This window comes from Sapajus apella, unplaced genomic scaffold (genome assembly GCF_009761245.1).
Source record: "Sapajus apella isolate SASKATOON/1434 unplaced genomic scaffold, GSC_monkey_1.0 scaffold186, whole genome shotgun sequence".
Lineage (NCBI taxonomy): Eukaryota > Metazoa > Chordata > Mammalia > Primates > Cebidae > Sapajus > Sapajus apella.
The window spans coordinates 567,505-584,638 of NW_022437126.1; the positions used below are offsets into that span (position 1 = coordinate 567,505).

Sequence of the window (17,134 nt, forward strand, 5' to 3'; positions counted from 1 at the left end):
AGACCTATTTACAGGGGTACTTTAAGGGCTAAATGAAATGCCTATGGAATGCTGGCACATATAGCACAGATAAAAGATAAATAGGCTCACTCTGAATAAAATCTAAACAAGTTTGCCTGCATTATTATTTGAGATGGAGTCTTGCTCTGTCACCAAGCTGGAGTGCAATGGTGCAACCTAGGCTCACTGCAACCTCCACCTCCTGGGTTCAAGCAATTCTTCCGCCTCAGTCTCCCAAGTAGCTGAGACCAGAGGCATGTGCCACCATGCCCGGCTAATTTTTGTATTTTTAGTAGAGATGGGGTTTCACCATGCTGGCCAGGATGGTCTTGATCTCTTGACCAACCTCAAGATCCACCAAACCCGTGGTGGCTCCTTCCCGTGATTCACCCACCTCGGCCTCCAAAAGTGCTGGGATTACAGGTGTGAGCCACCGCGCCCAGCCTATGATTATTTTTTTTTATATGGAGTTTTGCTCGTCACTCAGGCTCGAGTGCAATGGCAGAATCTTGGCTCATTGCAGCCTCCACCTCCTGGGTTCAAGCGATTCTCCTGCCTCAGCCTCCCAAGTAGCTGGGATTACAGGCATGCACCACCACGCCCTGGCTAACTTTTTTTGTATTTTTAGTAGAGAAGGGTTTCACCATGTTGGCCAGGCTCGTCTTGAACTCTTGACCTCAGGTGATCCACCTGCCTCAGCTTCAAAAAGTGCTGGGATTACAGGCGTGAGCCACCAAAACTGTCGGTTTTTATTTTTTGTAGAGATGGGGGTCTCGCCGGGCGCGGTGGCTCAAGCCTGTAATCCCAGCACTTTGGGAGGCCGAGGCGGGTGGATCACGAGGTCAAGAGATCGAGACCATCCTGGTCAACATGGTGAAACCCCGTCTCTACTAAAAATACAAAAAAAAAATTAGCTGGGCATGGTGGTGCATGCCTGTAATCCCAGCTACTCAGGAGGCTGAGGCAGGAGAATTGCCTGAACCCAGGAGGCAGAGGTTGCGGTGAGCCGAGATCGTGCCATTGCACTCCAGCCTGGGTAACATGAGTGAAACCCCGTCTCAAAAAAAAAAAAAAAAAAAAAGAGATGGGGGTCTCACTATGTTGCCCAGGCTGGTTTCAAATTCCTGGCCTCAAGTCATGCTCTAAACCTAGTCTCCCAAGGAAGGCTCAGGTGATCCTCCCACCGCCCTAGTAGCTAGAACTGCAGGTACACACCACCACACCCGACTAGTTTTGTATTTTTTGTAGATACACAGTTTCACTGTGTTACCCAGGCTGATCTCAACCTCCTGGGCTAAACTGATCCTCCTGCCTCAGCCTCCCAAAGTGCTGGGATTACAGGTATGAGCCACTGCGCCCAGCCATAAGTGGATTTTTAAAATCATGGATAATAGGCCAGGCGCGGTGGCTCATGCCTGTAATCCTAGCACTTTGGGAGGCCGAGGTGGGTGGATCACCTGAGGTCAGGAGTTCAAGACCAGCCTGGCCATCATGGTGAAACCCCATCCTAAAAAAAAAAAAAAAAAACATGGATAACATACATTTAAATAAGACAGGGTCTTTAGGGAAAAAAAAAAAATCTGTCTTAAACTAGCAAGCTATTTTTCCCATCTGGAATCCCACAGCTTTCTCTGTAACTCTCAGCTCCCTCTGACCTGCAAAGACCTTTGTATTCTATCATTTTCTTGCTCATTTAGTCTCCTCGGCCAGATTATAAACTGCTCGAGCAAACACTGTTGCCAAACCATCCATTACATTCCAGATCTTGGGTCACTGTCAATAGGTCTGTAAAAACCTGGCAGTCGGAGGTGTCAAAATACAGGTAGCAGCATCGGAGTGTGGAAACCAAGAGTAAACCTAATCGTTCCTTCACCCAGAGCCATGGTTTTGGCTGCTTGCAACTGGAGACTGACCTCAGGAAGCTCTGAAGCAGTAGTTCACAGCTTCAAGTGGATGAAATTGTTTTCCTGAGAACAGGATGAAAATGTGGGGTCTCCAGACTTTGGCAAGCCAAAGGCAGGATAGGAGTACAATCTAACCTGCAAAATCCTGGCGATACGGCATAGTCAAGGGCTCCTTGTTTCAAGACAGAGCATTAAAACAAGCAGGCATGCCGGGCGCGGTGGCTCAAGCCTGTAATCCCAGCACTGTGGGAGGCCGAGGCGGGTGGATCACGAGGTCAAGAGATCGAGACCATCCCGGTCAACATGGTGAAACCCTGTCTCTACTAAAACTACAAAAAATTAGCTGGGCATGGTGGCACGTGCCTGTAATCCCAGCACCTCAGGAGGCTGAGGCAGGAGAATTGCCTGAACCCGGGAGGCGGAGGTTGCGGTGAGCCAAGATCGTGCCATTGCACTCCAGCCTGGGTAACAAGAGCGAAACTCCGTCTCAAAAAAAAAAAAAAAAAAACAAGCAGGCAACAAACAGCCTTAATACAAATTGTAACCTGCCAGAAGGCAGGTAACACAACCAAGATGCAAACAATCAGGTAGGTGCAGTAAGCTTGCCCAACCTATTCGCTATCAGGAGCAAGTGGCTTACTTGGGAGACCTTTCAAACAAGTTAGGTGACTTAACAAAGCAGAACTCCTCTGTATCCCACAAATCCTTCTGTATCTGTCAGCAACAGCCAGTTAGGCACTGACAGGCTGGCAGTCCCTCTACCTCCCCTCCCATCCCCCTTCTGTACTTTGTTCGTAACAGATAGTGGTGTCAGTGGCACAGACTGAGACACTGGGTAAGCAAAATGAAAGCAGGGGAGACCAGGCCCAGTGGCTCACACCTGTAATCCCAGCACTTTGGGAGGCCAAGGCGGGCAGATCACTTGTTAGGAGTTCGAGACCAGCCTGGCCAACATGGAGAAAACCCATCTCTTCTAAAAATACAAAAATGAGCCGGTTGTGGTGGTGCATGCCTGTAATCCCAGCTGCTCGGGAGGCTGAGGCAGAATTGCTTGAACCCAGGAGGCAGAGGTGGCGGCGAGTCAAGACTGCACCACTGTACTCCAACCAGGGAGTAAGACTGTCCAAAAAAAAAAAAAAAAAGCAGGGGAAACAGAAAGACTGGGCTGTGTACCCTGGAGGAGAAGACAGGAGGCTGAATTTCAGCAAGACAAGATGGAAACATTCTCATATCCCGATATGGGTGGTATTGCATGGCACACACATGTAAACCTTCACTGGTAAAGTATGCGTAAGACCTGTGCCATTACCTTATATAACCTACAGCTCCATGAAAACCCAAAACAAACAGGCCACAAGCTCCCTGTTTGCTATCCTTTATTAAAGGGCCCACATTCTCATGGGACTCCAGCCAAACCAGTCAGGTCCCCCAAATATAGCAGGACACCTGGAAAGGGAGGGGAATGACTTATGATCCTACCATGCCTCCCTAGAAACAGAAACCACCACAGACAGGGGCTGGGGAGAACTCGCCTCACTCTCAGTCTTCTCCCTCTTTCCCCTACTTGAAAAGAAAGTCAAACACTGGCTACGCAGCACCCCAGCCCCCCACCCCACCCATAGCAGCGTTTGTGGGACCCACCCCCTGGTAAGGGTGGCCCCGAGGCAGCTTCCTATCTCTCCCTTCACTTTGGTTTGCTCCTGGCAACTCCGTGCCCCTTCCTTTCCTCAGCCTCCGGCTCAGTCTCCACTTGTCTTCCATCACCTACTCGGACCTTCTCTCTCATCTCCTGGGCCTCCCTGCCCCAGCACTTCTGGGGAAGCAGCGTCTTGTGCATCTTCCCTTCTCCTAGCAAGGGGCCCCACCAGGCCCTCTGCCCAGCATGTGGGACTCACACAGCCGCCCCACTCTCCTTGAGGTCAGGGGCAGAGCGCTGCCGTCTCATTCGTGGGGGAGTAGTGTATGGGGGGTAGCGAGGCCCTGGGGGCCGCTGGGCTGGGTAGGGTTGGGGCGGCTGGGGATAAGAGTTGTGCTTTTTAGGCTGGAAGTGCTGGGGTTCAGGCTGTGCAGAACCTGCTCCTCGGGATCGGCCCCCTCCATCCAGGGAGTTCCTGCGGTGATGATGGGATCTTCTGGGACTTGGAGGTCTGCGGGCAGGGGTGGCTGGAGGGGGAGTGACCTCCTCAGGGGGTTGGGGTGGAGCTGGAGCCTCCCCGCTCCCCATCCCTGGCCAGAACTCCCGGTGCTGGGGGTTGCTCTTGAAGGGGAAGCGCAGCTTGCAGTCGTGAGGGGGCACAAAGCGGGCTGGAGGCCTGCGCAGCCCCCCGCCCCGGCCCCCAGAGCCCTGCAGTCCCTGCAGCCGTAGCTGCTCCTGCTTGAGCCAACGAAGACGACCACGACGGAAGGCAGGGTCCTCCTCCATGAGCCGTGATACCCGCTCCCAGCTTGAAAGTGGTGGTGAGGGGGGCTGGGCTGACGGCAAGTGGTCACTGGGGGCTGCCTCCTCTGCTGCCTCTGATCCTTCAGGCGGGGCCCAGGGGACCTCACCACCTCCTTCCTTCTCATCCTCATGATCCTGGGAGGGAGGAGTGAGAGAAAAGGAGAAGGGACGTAAGGAGAGCTGAATCCTGAGGACATGTGGATTCAAGAGGGACCTGGAATGGCTGGATGTCAAGGGTCTGGAGAAAAGCCTGGAGATAGGGAAGGTAGAAAAGCAGTGGAATTCTCAAGCATGGGCTTGAGAAGGTCTGAGCTCAGGCCTGGGCCGGCCACTTCCCAGCTATGTGACTGGGTCTTTGGCTTGTAACCTCTCAGTGCCTCAGTTTCCACATCTGTAAGATGGCATCAATATTAGTACCTGGTGTTTAGAGTTGTTCTAAGAAATTAGTATTTCAGATGGAGAAGAACAGAGCAGGAAAGGAAGACAAAGCTAGCTCAGAGATGGCTACAAAAGATTCATGAGAAGACATCATTTCAGTAAAGACCTGAAGTGAGGGGCAATCGCTATGGTTATTTGAGGGAAAAGCATTCTAGGCAAAGAGAACAGCAGGTGCAAAGGTCCTGAGGCCAGCAAGTTCAAGGAACAGCAAGGAAGCCAGTGAGGCTGGAGTGGTACGGAGGAGCTGAATTCAGAGGTAAGTCTTCAGTTGCCATGACTGACTGTTGGTCCCCATTAGAAAGCTGGAACAGTAAAAATTTTGTCGGCTGATTAAGTAACCCCAATGGCCTGCACAAATGTCTGGCACACAGTACGAAATCAAATATTTATTTGTTGAGCAAATACATGCAAAACAGGAATAGGTGATAAGACTACCACCCACAGGGCTGTTGTGAAGATTAAACAGGACCACACACAGAAAGCACTCGGCACAGCAACTCCACGGAGTAAATGAATAGCAAGAAGGGAGAGGGGAGGGGGTGATAAGACGACACATGGGTAACACTCTTCAAGCACTAACTTAAAAATGTACACTTCATATCAGTGGGTCTTAGACTTTACTGTACTTCAGAAACACCCAGAGCTTATTATAAATGCAGAATGGTCCTCAAAGATGTGGATTCAGTAGGTTTGGGGTAGAACCCAGGAATCTGCATTTTTAATTAGCAGCCTGGTGGTGGTGAGGCATGTGGTTCATAAACGATACTGAAAAAAACTGTGCTATACTTCAAGGCAATTTTTTCCAGATTCAGGGGAAAGGTTAGGCTCTGAGATGGGAGGTTCAGACTCCTAAAAGAAAGAGCTGAGGGAGGAGAGAAAGAGCTGAGGGAGGAGAGAAGGGGAGAGAGAAGACAGGGCCGGGCCTACCTGGGCCAGGGGGATGACCCTCTCCATGCGGAGCATGCGGTCCCGCAGGGCCTGCAGCTCCCGATCCTTGGTGCTGTTCTGCAGCTTCACCTCCTGCAGGATCCCTGTCAGCTTGTCGATGTGGGCCCGGAGGTCCTCCACCTCTGCCCCTCGAGCTCCCTCCTCGCTACCACCACCACTGCCAGCTCCACCTCCTTCCTCCTCGCCCACGGTGTCCCAGACATCCCGGGCCACAGCCCTCCACGCATCTCCGGGGCCCTCTGGTTTGCCATAGGTGCGACACAGCTCCCGCATCTTGAGGGCAGCCAGGGCCTCAATCTCAGCCCGCCCATGGCGGAAGTCAGCCAAGGCCACCTCGTAGCAGATCTCCTTCACTGCCTGCATCTTCAGGTCAGCCATGGTGGCCCAGCGAGGGTCTTTGCCCTGAAGCCTCCGTCGCTGGGGTATCTGATAAACCCTGCGAGGGGCCCTGCGCTTGCCACTGCTGGGCAGACCACAGCGTTTGACAATAGTCTGGACCGTAGTGGGTGGCAACTGCTCCCTCAAGGAGGAGATGAGCCGCCAGCTCTCTTCACAGGAGCGCTTGTCAGAGTCATCCCCACTGTCCGAGTCCGCATACTGGAGCCACAGAGAGAAAGAGGAAGAGAGGGCTAAGGACATCCAGAGCCCATGTGTCTTGGCCCAGTGTGTCCTGAGGACATTGGAAACACTCATCAGGGAGCCTGGGTTCAAGTCCTGCTCCACCCCAACAGTGCACCCTCAGGCAGACTACTTAACTCTGCTCCTCTAGACAACAGAGATAATGATGGTATCGACCTCCCAGACACATTTGGAGTATTTAGAACCATGGCTGGCACTGAGAAAGTTACCATAAGTATTGGCTGTAGCTAATCAAGTGTAGAACTTTGTGCAAGACTTAAAAGACCATTTAGGGTTTGGTGGCTTGTGCCTGTAATCCCAGGACTTTGGAAGGACAAGGATCACTTGAGCCCAGGAGCTGATGACCAGCCTGGGCAATGTAGTGAGGACCCCATCTCTATAAAAAATAAAAAAATTTAGCCAGGCATGGAAGCGCACACTTGTGATCCCAGCTACTCAGGAGGTTGAGGTGGGAGGACTGCTTGAACCCAAGGAGTTTGAGGCTGCACTGAGCTATGATCAGGCCACTGCACTCCAGCCAGGTTGACAGAGCAAGATACTGTCTTAAAAACAAAACAGAAAGTCTATTTGACCCATTTATGCCTAGTGTTCCAATACTGGAAGGCTAAGGAGCCCGCCACCACGTTCCATTATTGGAACCCTAAGATGTGGGAGTTATTTATGTCCCTACTGCTCAAGGTCATCGTCAAAGTCTGATTCTTAACTCATATAAATATTTAAAAAATTGCAACCTCTGGCATAAATGGATTGAAGAACAATCTTGGCCAGGCACAGTGGCTAACACCTGAAATCCCAGAACTCTGGGAGGCCAAGGGGGGCGGATCACCTGAGGTCAGGAGTTCCAGACCAACCTGGCCAACATGGTGAAACCCCGTCTCTACTAAAAATACAAAAACTAGCTGGGCGTGGTGGCAGGCTCCTGTAATCCCAGCTAATGGGGAGGCATGAGAATTGTTTGAACCCAGGAAGCAGAGGCTACAGCGAGCTGAGATGGTGCCATCGCTTTCCAGCTTGGGCAAGAGGCAAAAGAGGGAGATTCCGCCACAGAAAAAAAAAACAAACTAAAAAAAAAAAAGCCGGGCATGGTGGCTCAAGCCTATAATCCCAGCACTTTGGGAGGCTGAGGTGGGTGGATCACGAGGTCAAGAGATCGAGACCATGGTGAAACCCCATCTCTACTAAAAAATTAGCTGGGCGTGGTGGCACGCACCCGTGGTCCCAGCTACTTGGGAGGCTGAGGCAGGAGAATTGCTTGGAGGTTGCAGTGAGCCAAGATTGCATCACTGCACTCCAGCCTGGCACCTGGCAACAGAGCGAGACTCTGTTTCAAAAAAAAAAAAAGAACAATCTTAATAGCAACACAGGTGATATACTTGGATATGGTAAAAATCAAGAACTTGGCATAATCAACTAGAGTATGGGAAGTCCTGGTCAACTGGAGGAATCTTCCTTCCTCACAATGGATTCCTCCAGCAGTCACATCTCTCTCCTGGCTTTTTCCACTCTGACCCTTCCCCTTATCCCCATGCCCACTTCCCACTCTGGCTCAAGCGGTGACCACTGCACTCAGACTCAGGCTTGCTGCTCATCTGCCCATCAGCCCATCCCCCAGCCCCTGCTTCCCCTCACCAGTCGCTGCTGCTCCAGCAGAAGATCGGCTTCTTCCTTTTCTTTCCGGTACTGATTCTCCAGATCCTGTAGCCTGGGATTGAGCCGGGAGGGAAGGAAGAGCAACTTTGGTGGGGTATCTAATGAGAGGAAGACACTGGGGTGCAGACGCCCAGGAAGGACAGCCTAGAGGGCCATGGGGGATGTGAGTAACTCCCTCGTACCTCTTCTCCATCTCTAGCTTGATGTCGATGCCTTGCTGCTCCAGCAGTTCCTTCTGGGCAAAGTTCCAGTCGACTGGCTCAGAGGGCGGTCCTGGGGGTGGAGGGACCCCTCGTTCCCGTTCCAGCCTTGCCTGCTCCGGGTGATTGAAGCGGAAAACGTGGTTCTTGCCCATCACAATTCTATTCCCTGGAGATGGGAGGAGGGAAAAGTAAACTCGCTCCCCAACAACAAACCCATCCCTACACCCAAGGCATAAAGAATCTGGCCCAGGGGCTGTGACACCCTCTCTTCCATCACACCAAGTCTGAGGGCAGCCAGAGCCTATGCTCCCCTGGCTGACACCCAGAGACCAACCAACCCCATTCCTGCCAGTGAAAGGTAATTGTAAGAGCTGGGTATCCACTTCCTGTTCCCTGGGGCAGCAAGAGAAACCAAGACCTGACTCCTTTACCTTCACTTCCCAATTCCTTCTTTATAATCTCATGCTATTTCTGATTTATTTCAGGGTCCTCCTCTAGGATGCACCCAGAAGGCCCTCCCTTGAGACTTCCTACACACAGCCACGCCCCAGAACCCTCCCTCTGCAACACATTATCTACCTGACTTCAGCACCTGCGGCTCTGTCACAAGCTTCCCATTCACATATGTCTCAGCTCCTTCACAAGGCTCCAGAGTGACCACCACTGAACAGAAGGGCAGAACAAAGGGAAAGATTTGATCTTGGAGGAAGGTAGGTCATAGTCACAGATTCCCACCTTGCCTTACCCCAAAAACCACACATGCACCACCAGTCCCACCCCCAGTACCTGTGGGGGGTGCCATGGCCCCTCTGGTGGCAGGCAGCACGGGAAAGGAAGAGCAGAAGGAGGGTTAGAGCCCCAACTACAATTCCCAGAAGCCTCTGCAGTGGCTCCTGACTCACCCACCTCTACCTTCCCCAGCAGCGGCTTAGAAAACCAGTAATTCTCAAAAGGATTCATTCTTCATGTTTAACTGGTGAGAGACCCTGTCATTTCTGCCTTCCAGATATCCATTCCTACCTTTCCCACTGACATTATCCCTGGTGGGGCAGAGGAAGGGAAACGAGCCAATGCAAAGGGGGACTCAGAAGAGAATGGGCAGAGACAGCCAAGGGCATCACGGGAGCCAGGGAACAGCAGCAGCAGAAATGGACAGCAAGAAGGGATGCGGGGTGTGTAGAGGCGGTGTCATCTATCCCACCTTCACTTCATTTCCCACCATGACCCAAAATTCATCTATTGATTCAAACCCAAATATATCACACTCCTACTACCTTCCAGACACTATTTTATTAGGCCTTAGAAATACAGTGGTGATATAAAACAAAACATCCCTGCTCTTATAGAGCTTACTTCTGGCTGGTAAGACAGACAATAAACAAGATAATCAAAAGTATTTAATTGTGATGGATGCAATTTATTTATCTATTTACTTTGAGATGGAGTCTCGCTCTTGTTGCCCAGGTTGGAGACAGAATTGCTTGAACCTGGGAGGCAGAGGTTGCAGTAAGCCGAGATCGCACCACTGCACTCCAGCCTGGTGACGAGTGAGACTCTGTCTCAAACAAAAAAAAAAGAAACAGATTCTCCTGCCTCAGCATCCCAAGTAGCTGGGATTACAGATGTGTGTCACCATGCCCAGCTAATTTTTTTTTTTTTTTTTGAGACAGAGTTTCACTCTTGTTACCCAGGCTGGAGTGCAATGGCGCGATCTCGGCTCACCGCAACTTCGGCCTCCTGGGTTCAGGCAATTCTCCTGCCTCAGCCTCCTGAGTAGCTGGGATTACAGGCACGCACCACCATGCCCAGCTAATTTTTTGTAGTTTTAGTAGAGACGGAGTTTCACCATGTTGACCAGGATGGTCTCGATCTCTTGACCTCGTGATCCACCCGCCTCGGCCTCCCAAAGTGCTGGGATTACAGGCGTGAGCCACCACGCCCGGCCTAATTTTTGTATTTTTAAGCAGAGATGGGGTTTCACCATGTTGGCCAGGCTGGTCTCGAACTCCTGACCTCATGATCTGCCTGCCTCTGCCTCCCAAAGTGCTGGGAATACAGGTGTACAGCCAAACCTCTGGCTGGGTCTGAAATCTGCTAATAACCAAGACCCGCAGGGACTAAACCATCACAATCCCCATCCTTTGCAACACAGAAACACTAGCTGCCTTTACTGTGACTTATGTCACAGTCTTGCACACATGTGTCATCTCCCCACAATCTGAGCTCCTTACCGTTGGGCTCGCTCTGCTGAGGTATATTTTTGGTGACTTGTATGACTTTCATATCTCCCCCAGCAAATGGCTCAAGGTAGCCGCACAACAGGAACTTGGCAATAACTCACGGGGCTGAACTGATTCAACAGCTTTCAACCCAAAATGCCGGAAACGTCTGCTGTCACTGAGGACTTGAACCAGACCAGAACAACTACCTTAATCTGCTGACCCTGAACCAAATGGAAACCCAAAAGGTTTGTCTTTTTTTTTTCCCTTTTTTTGGAGACAGAGTCTCACTCTGTTGAGACTAGCCTGGCCAATGTGGTGAAATCCCATCTCTGCTAAAAATATAAAAATTAGCCAGATGTGGTAATGTGTGCCTGTAATCCCAGCTACTACTGAGGCTGAGGCAGGAGAACTGCTTGAACCTGGGAGACAGAGGTTGCAGTGAGCTGAGATCACACCACTGTACTCCAGTCTGGGCGACAAAAGCAAAACTCCATCTCAAAAAAAAACAAAATGTGTTGACCATACCCGCCCCAGGTACCTTGACCCCTGGAAGGTGTTAGGCTAAACACTCCTAGGTCTCTGAGGCACAATGCATACACCAGGTCCAAGTTGACAGATAGCATATGTGTGCTACGTCCTGCCTCCCTGTCCAAGTCATTTTCACAGAGCGTGACTTCATTGACCTTATGTGAACCCAAATCATTCTATATTTTTAAAAGTATCAGAACTAAAACAAACTGGTAACCTCAAAAATACACCTCGACAGGTGCAGTGGCCCACACCGGTAATCCTAACACGTTAGAAATCTGAGACAAAAGGATCACTTGAGCCCAGGAGTTGTGAGACCAGCCTGGAACACATAGTGAGATACTGTTCCTTTTTTTTTTTTTTTTTTTTAATCAATAAAACTTTAAAAATTAAAAAAAATGGCCGGGCGCGGTGGCTCAAGCCTGTAATCCCAGCACTTTGGGAGGCCGAGGCGGGTGGATCACGAGGTCAAGAGATCGAGACCATCCTGGTCAACATGGTGAAACCCCGCCTCTACTAAAAATACAAAACATTAGCTGGGCATGGTGATGCGTGCCTGTAATCCCAGCTACTCAGGAGGCTGACGCAGGAGAATTGCCTGAATCCAGGAGGCCGAAGTTGCGGTGAGCCGAGATCGCGCCATTGCACTCCAGCCTGGGTAACAAGAGTGAAACTCCGTCTCAAAAAAAAAAATTTTTTAAATGGCTGGGCACAGTGGCTCACACCTGTAATCCCAGCACTTTAGGAGGCCAAGGTGGGCAGATCAGAGGTCAGGAGTTCGAGACCAGTCTGACCAACATGGTGAAACCCTGTCCCTACTAAAAATACAAAAATTAGCTGGCCGTGGTGGCACACGCCTGTAATCCCAGCTACTTGGGAGGCTGAGGCAGGGGAATTGCTTGAACCCAGGAGGTGGAGATTGAAGTGAGCTGAAATTGTGCCACCTCTAGCCTGGGGGACAGAGTGATCCTCTGTCTCAAAAAAAAAAAAAAAAAAAAAAAACAACCCACACTACTACTACTAATAATTAAAAAATGGGCTGGGTACGGTGGCTCACACCTGATCTCAACACTTTGGGAGGCCGAGGCGGGAGGATCACTTGAGCTGAGGAGTGTGAGACCAGTCCAGACACCATGGTGAAACCCTATCACTACAAAAAAAAAAAAAAAAAAAAAAAATTAGGCATGGTGGCGCTTGCCGGTGGTCCCAGGTACTTGAAAGGCTGAGGTGGGAAGATCACTTGAGGTGGGAGGATCATTTGAGCCTGGGAGATTAAGACTGCAGTGAGCCATGATTATGTACTCCAACCTGAGTGACACAGTGAGACCCTATCTCAAAAAAGTAATAAATAATAATACACCTTGAACCTCATGAGTATTGCTTTTTTTTTGTTTTTGAGACGGAGTTTCGCTCTTGTTACCCAGGCTGGAGTGCAATGGCGCGATCTTGGCTCACCGCAACCTCCGCCTCCTGGGTTCAGGCAATTCTCCTGCCTCAGCCTCCTGAGTAGCTGGGATTACAGGCACACACCACCATGCCCAGCTAATTTTTTGTATTTTTAGTAGAGACGGGGTTTCACCATGTTGACCAGGATGGTCTCAGTCTCTTGACCTCGTGATCCACCCGCCTCGGCCTCCCAAAGTGCTGGGATTATAGGCTTGAGCCACCGCGCCCGGCCTGAGTATTGTTTTATTAATATGTCAGGCTACTAACTTTACCTTTAGAGTCTGTGATTCTTAAAAGCTTTTGCTGCTATGGCCATATAAGGGCTAAAACCTAAAAGTTTCAAACCAATGGGACACATGGCCCCTTAACTCTCAGAAACCTTGGCAGTTGGCCCCGCGAGGTGGCTCACACCTGCAATCCTAGCAACTTTGGGAGGCAGAGTCGGGCGGATCACCTGAAGCCAGGAGTTTGAGACCAGCCTGGCCAACATGGTGAAATACCGTCTCTACTAAAAATACAAAATTAGCCAGGTGTGGTGGCACACTCCTATAATCCCAGCTACTCAGGAGGCTGAGGCAGAAGAATCACTTCAAACCAGGAGGTGGAGGCTAAAGTGAGGAGAGATTACGCCAATGCACTCCAGCCTGGGCAACAAGAGCTTCTGTTTCAAAAAAAAAAAAAGGCTGGACACAGTGGCTCACACCTGTAATCCCAGCATTTTGGGAAGCCAAGGCAGGCAGATCACAAGGTCAGGAGATAGAGACCATCCTGGCCAACATGGTAAAACCCAGTCTCTACTAAAAATACAAAAATTAGCTGGGCAGGGTGGCATGCACCTGTAGTCCCAGCTATTTGGGAGGCTGAGGCAGCAGAATCATTTGAACCAGGGAGGCAGTGGTTGTGGTGAGCCAAGAGCATACCACTGCACTTCAGCCTGGGCAACAGAGCAAGACTTCGTCTCAAAAAACAAACAAACAAAATAAATAAATAAAAGAAAAAGAAAAAACAAAAAAAGAAACCTCTGCAGTCATAACTGGATAGAGGCAGGTTTTCTACAGGAAAAGTTCAGATATTCAAATACAGGTTTTCATTTAAAAAGGACCAGAGTGCTAGTTTCGTCTAACAAGATCAAGAAGGGCAGGATCTCTTCAGCAAAATCACACCCTCTGGCTCACCAGTGTTCCATTTCTGCCTTGGGACCCTCACCAGTCCCTGACCACACAGTAGTCTGCCCTCTCAGGATGGGTGCAGAGGGCCAGGCCTGTGATATTCCTCAATTCATACTCATGAACCTGAAGCCCCTCTGAGGACAAGACTACCACTCCTCTTTATATGGCCGCACTCCCTAGTGCCCAACCCAGGCCTCTGTGTTCCGTGTCTGGGGTGGAACATGGGGCCTCTCTGTCTCCCTATCTGGCCTCCCTTACCCCCTCAGCCATTACCTTCTCCATCTGGCTGAGGGATGCTCCGGAACAGACAGTGTTGCTCCCGAATGAACTGTCCAGTCAGCTTGATGTCCATATCTACCTGGCCGACCCTGGGGAAGCAATGGCCAACATTCCTGAGCATGTGTCAGACTTTAACCAAGCTCCTCCTGAACACCAGTTTATCCAACTCAATAAGCCAAGCAAATTATTCCCATTTCACAGATGAGGAAGCAGAGGCTCCGGGAGGTGAAGTGCCTTGTCCAGGGTCATTCAGGTGGGCAGTGGTGAAGCTCAGATCTGAGTCCAGATGTGCCTGACTCTGAAGCCATGCTCTTAGTCACCATGTTATACAGCAAAGGGGAAAAGCAAACCTGGGAGAAATGGGCACCCTCAGCCACAGGCCACCACCCTCCTTAAGGCTGATGATCCTGAGAGCTCACTCCCTATCCACGATGATTACTAAAGATAGCCACAAATGCCCGTGGTGGGAGGGAAAGGGCACCCTCACCCCTTTAGAGGAGGCATCGAGCCCCCAGGACTTGTTAATACCAGCTCAAGGTGCCACTTACCCTTAGCTGCCCAGCCCTCAACAGCACAGACCAGGCCATGTTTCCCTGCTCCCGCCTCCAGGGAAGGCCCCACCAAGGGATGCCAAGGCATTGGCATCAGGGGCTAAGAATGTGGGGGTCTACATTTCCTAACTCTCCTGCCCCAGTAAACAAAGATCTCTCACCCTAACCAAACTGGCAGATGAAGGCGACACAGCCACTGAGGAGGCAGGCTCAGCAACTTCTCTTGAAGCTGCGAGAGCATGCAGGGCTGTGGAGGTGGCTGTTTAGAGAGATCTGAGGTGTCTCCAGGGACCACCAGGGAAGGGAATCACGAATGTGGCCAATCTCTGCAGCCATACCCCAAAAGCAGAGGTCACCCCTGCTGGGTACACGCTACCTGGTGACGCCATCTTTGATGTGGTAGAGCAGACACTCAGACATCAGAGGGTCTTCGTTCAGGTTCACCAGGTGGGGAGTCTAACGTGGGAAAGAAGGATGGTCGGGGGAGCCATTCAGGGGTGCCATGGAAAGGAAGGAAGGAAGGGGTGGGAGGAGACACCCCTCCATGCCTGGCACTGCCAGCTGCGCCCCCCTCACTCTGGAGAGCTCTCACGCCCTCTGTACTCCTCCCATCATCATCCCTCCACCCTGAAGATCATCTTAGGTTCTTTGGTTCCCACTTCTCACACCAACTGCCTTTGGGACAGTCTGATCCACCCTCTCTTCACACAAGGAGCCTACAAAAATTGCCCTACCCATCCAGCTACGTCTAGGTCAGCAACCCTTCCCAAGGCCTATCTCTTCAGAAGCACTTTGACCTGCCAGGCTCCCTGACCAAAAGTCCCGAACACCCCTGCATTCTCTTCTTCCCTATATTCCTCTGTTCCAGGTCCCATCTTTTCTTTCCTCAAAATGTACTGTGCAGCTTCTGGAGAGTAAGTGGGGAGACTGAGTGAGCACACTGGTACTCCCCACCTTTCATCAATCTTGAATTTCTTACACACATGAATTACTTTCACAACTAAAAAATAAAAAATGTCACTTTAACTTAAAAGCAAATGGAACCAACATGTTTCTTGTCAGTCTCCCTGACTCTTCCCCAGTGACTACCCCTTCCCCTCAAGCCTGGGTCCCTGCAGCAGCTGCCTGGGGCTGTCCCTGCCTGAAGTCCCCAGCCAAGTCCATCCTGAATACCTGAGTGATTGCTATGCTGCTTTGTGTTGAAAACCCAGCCCACTCCCTTCTCCTGACTTGTTTCTGTTACAATAGTCCTGCCCTCCATGGGCAGTACTCTGGGCGGCGCACAGGCCTTACTGCCTCTGTACCCCCATTCATGCCAGCTGCTGCCTGCCCCTCGACACCTGTCTACCCCTGGGCACCATCCTGCCCCAGGCCCACCTGCCTTCCTGCTACCCCTTGGGTCTCCCAGCTTCCTGCCCACACCTCGCTATGGCCATGTCCTTGCTGAGACCTCTCCAGCTGGAACCCCAGGCTCACTGGACTTGAGCTTGCTTTTTACCCTGGTATCCCTGGGGCCTCCTCCATGTCCAGGCTCCAGTCCACCTGTCCAAGCCCCTCTCCCAGGCCTCTCTCCCAGGCTCTGTACTTCAACTCAGAGGACCCCTGAGCACTCACTCCAAAGCAGGCCTCCTGCATCCCTGATGGCCCCCACAACAACCGCCCCACCCCCACCAGCCAAAATCATTCACTTCCTTCCCATTTCTCCCAGTCTGTCTTAAATGTGACTTCCTCCAGGAATTTTTCCTAAGCCTTCCATCAGAACACAAGACCTCCTGCCTCTGTTCCAGGATTTACTATGGCCTTTCTACCTTGCCCTGGTGAAGTGCTAGGCAGGGCCCAGAGATGAGTCAAGCCCAGGCACTGCTGTCCAGTCAGTCAGGAAATCAAAGTCAGCTAGGGGATGTGAGGCTTGGTGTGGAAACACTGTTACAAGCTGGAAATAGATGCTTCATGGAGGAGTTTCTGATTTTCTCATGCCCTTGCTTAAGTTCATTTGCTCATTCATTTGTTCCCAGGGGGTTGAGTGCCCCCGTGTTCTGGGAGGGACTCAAAGGCAAAGACAAATAAAGTGAAGAACTATGGGATTCCAAAGGGATCAGAAGGACTTAATGGGAAGGGCAACATGGAAGCTGGCCTTTAAGAATGAGGAGGGTGTGGACATGCATCAGGAAGAGTGCTCCAGGTGAAAGGAGCCTGCACAGAAGTGCAGAGGCAGAAAAGCACAGGGTACAGAAGGGAAACAGCATGTAGCTCAACCCCTATTTCTCTGGGAGCCACCTGAACAGTCAAAGGCTGTGTCCCCCACGGGTATCTGTATATCTGTGCATCCAGCCCTCATCCAAGTGCCCTAAGGACCACTCCCGTGACACTTCTCTTGAGGGACACACATGCCCCTCCCTACACCGCAGTGTCAGGCCGGCTCTGGGACTGGCAAACATTGATGGGCTCCAGAAGCAGAAAGCAATCTGTCCAAGGCCGGGCGCGGTGGCTCAAGCCTGTAATCCCAGCACTTTGGGAGGCCGAGGCGGGTGGATCACGAGGTCAAGAGATCGAGACCATCCTGGTCAACACGGTGAAACCCCGTCTCTACTAAAAATACAAAAAAAATTAGCTGGGCATGGTGGCGCGTGCCTGTAATCCCAGCTAGGCAGGAAGCTGAGGCAGGAGAAGTGCCTGAACCCAGGAGGCGGAGGTTGCGGTGAGCCGAGATCACGCCA

The 17,134-nt window shown here is 51.2% G+C and overlaps 1 protein-coding gene across 2 annotated transcripts in view; it reads right to left on the minus strand.

Moving 5' to 3' along the window:
• Positions 1-3,263: 3,263 nt before the first annotated feature.
• KIF1C (kinesin family member 1C) overlaps positions 3,264-17,134 on the minus strand; it is a 26,741-nt gene continuing 12,870 nt past the window's right edge. For both annotated transcript variants that reach the window (XM_032268742.1, XM_032268743.1), the window contains 7 exons: positions 14,794-14,873; positions 13,861-13,955; positions 8,802-8,885; positions 8,202-8,388; positions 7,999-8,071; positions 5,710-6,327; positions 3,264-4,479 (listed from right to left, as the gene is read on the minus strand). In XM_032268742.1, coding sequence (XP_032124633.1) covers positions 3,796-4,479; positions 5,710-6,327; positions 7,999-8,071; positions 8,202-8,388; positions 8,802-8,885; positions 13,861-13,955; positions 14,794-14,873 — 1,821 coding nt within the window. In that variant the 3' untranslated portion in view covers positions 3,264-3,795. The remainder of the gene's footprint in view (positions 4,480-5,709; positions 6,328-7,998; positions 8,072-8,201; positions 8,389-8,801; positions 8,886-13,860; positions 13,956-14,793; positions 14,874-17,134) is intronic.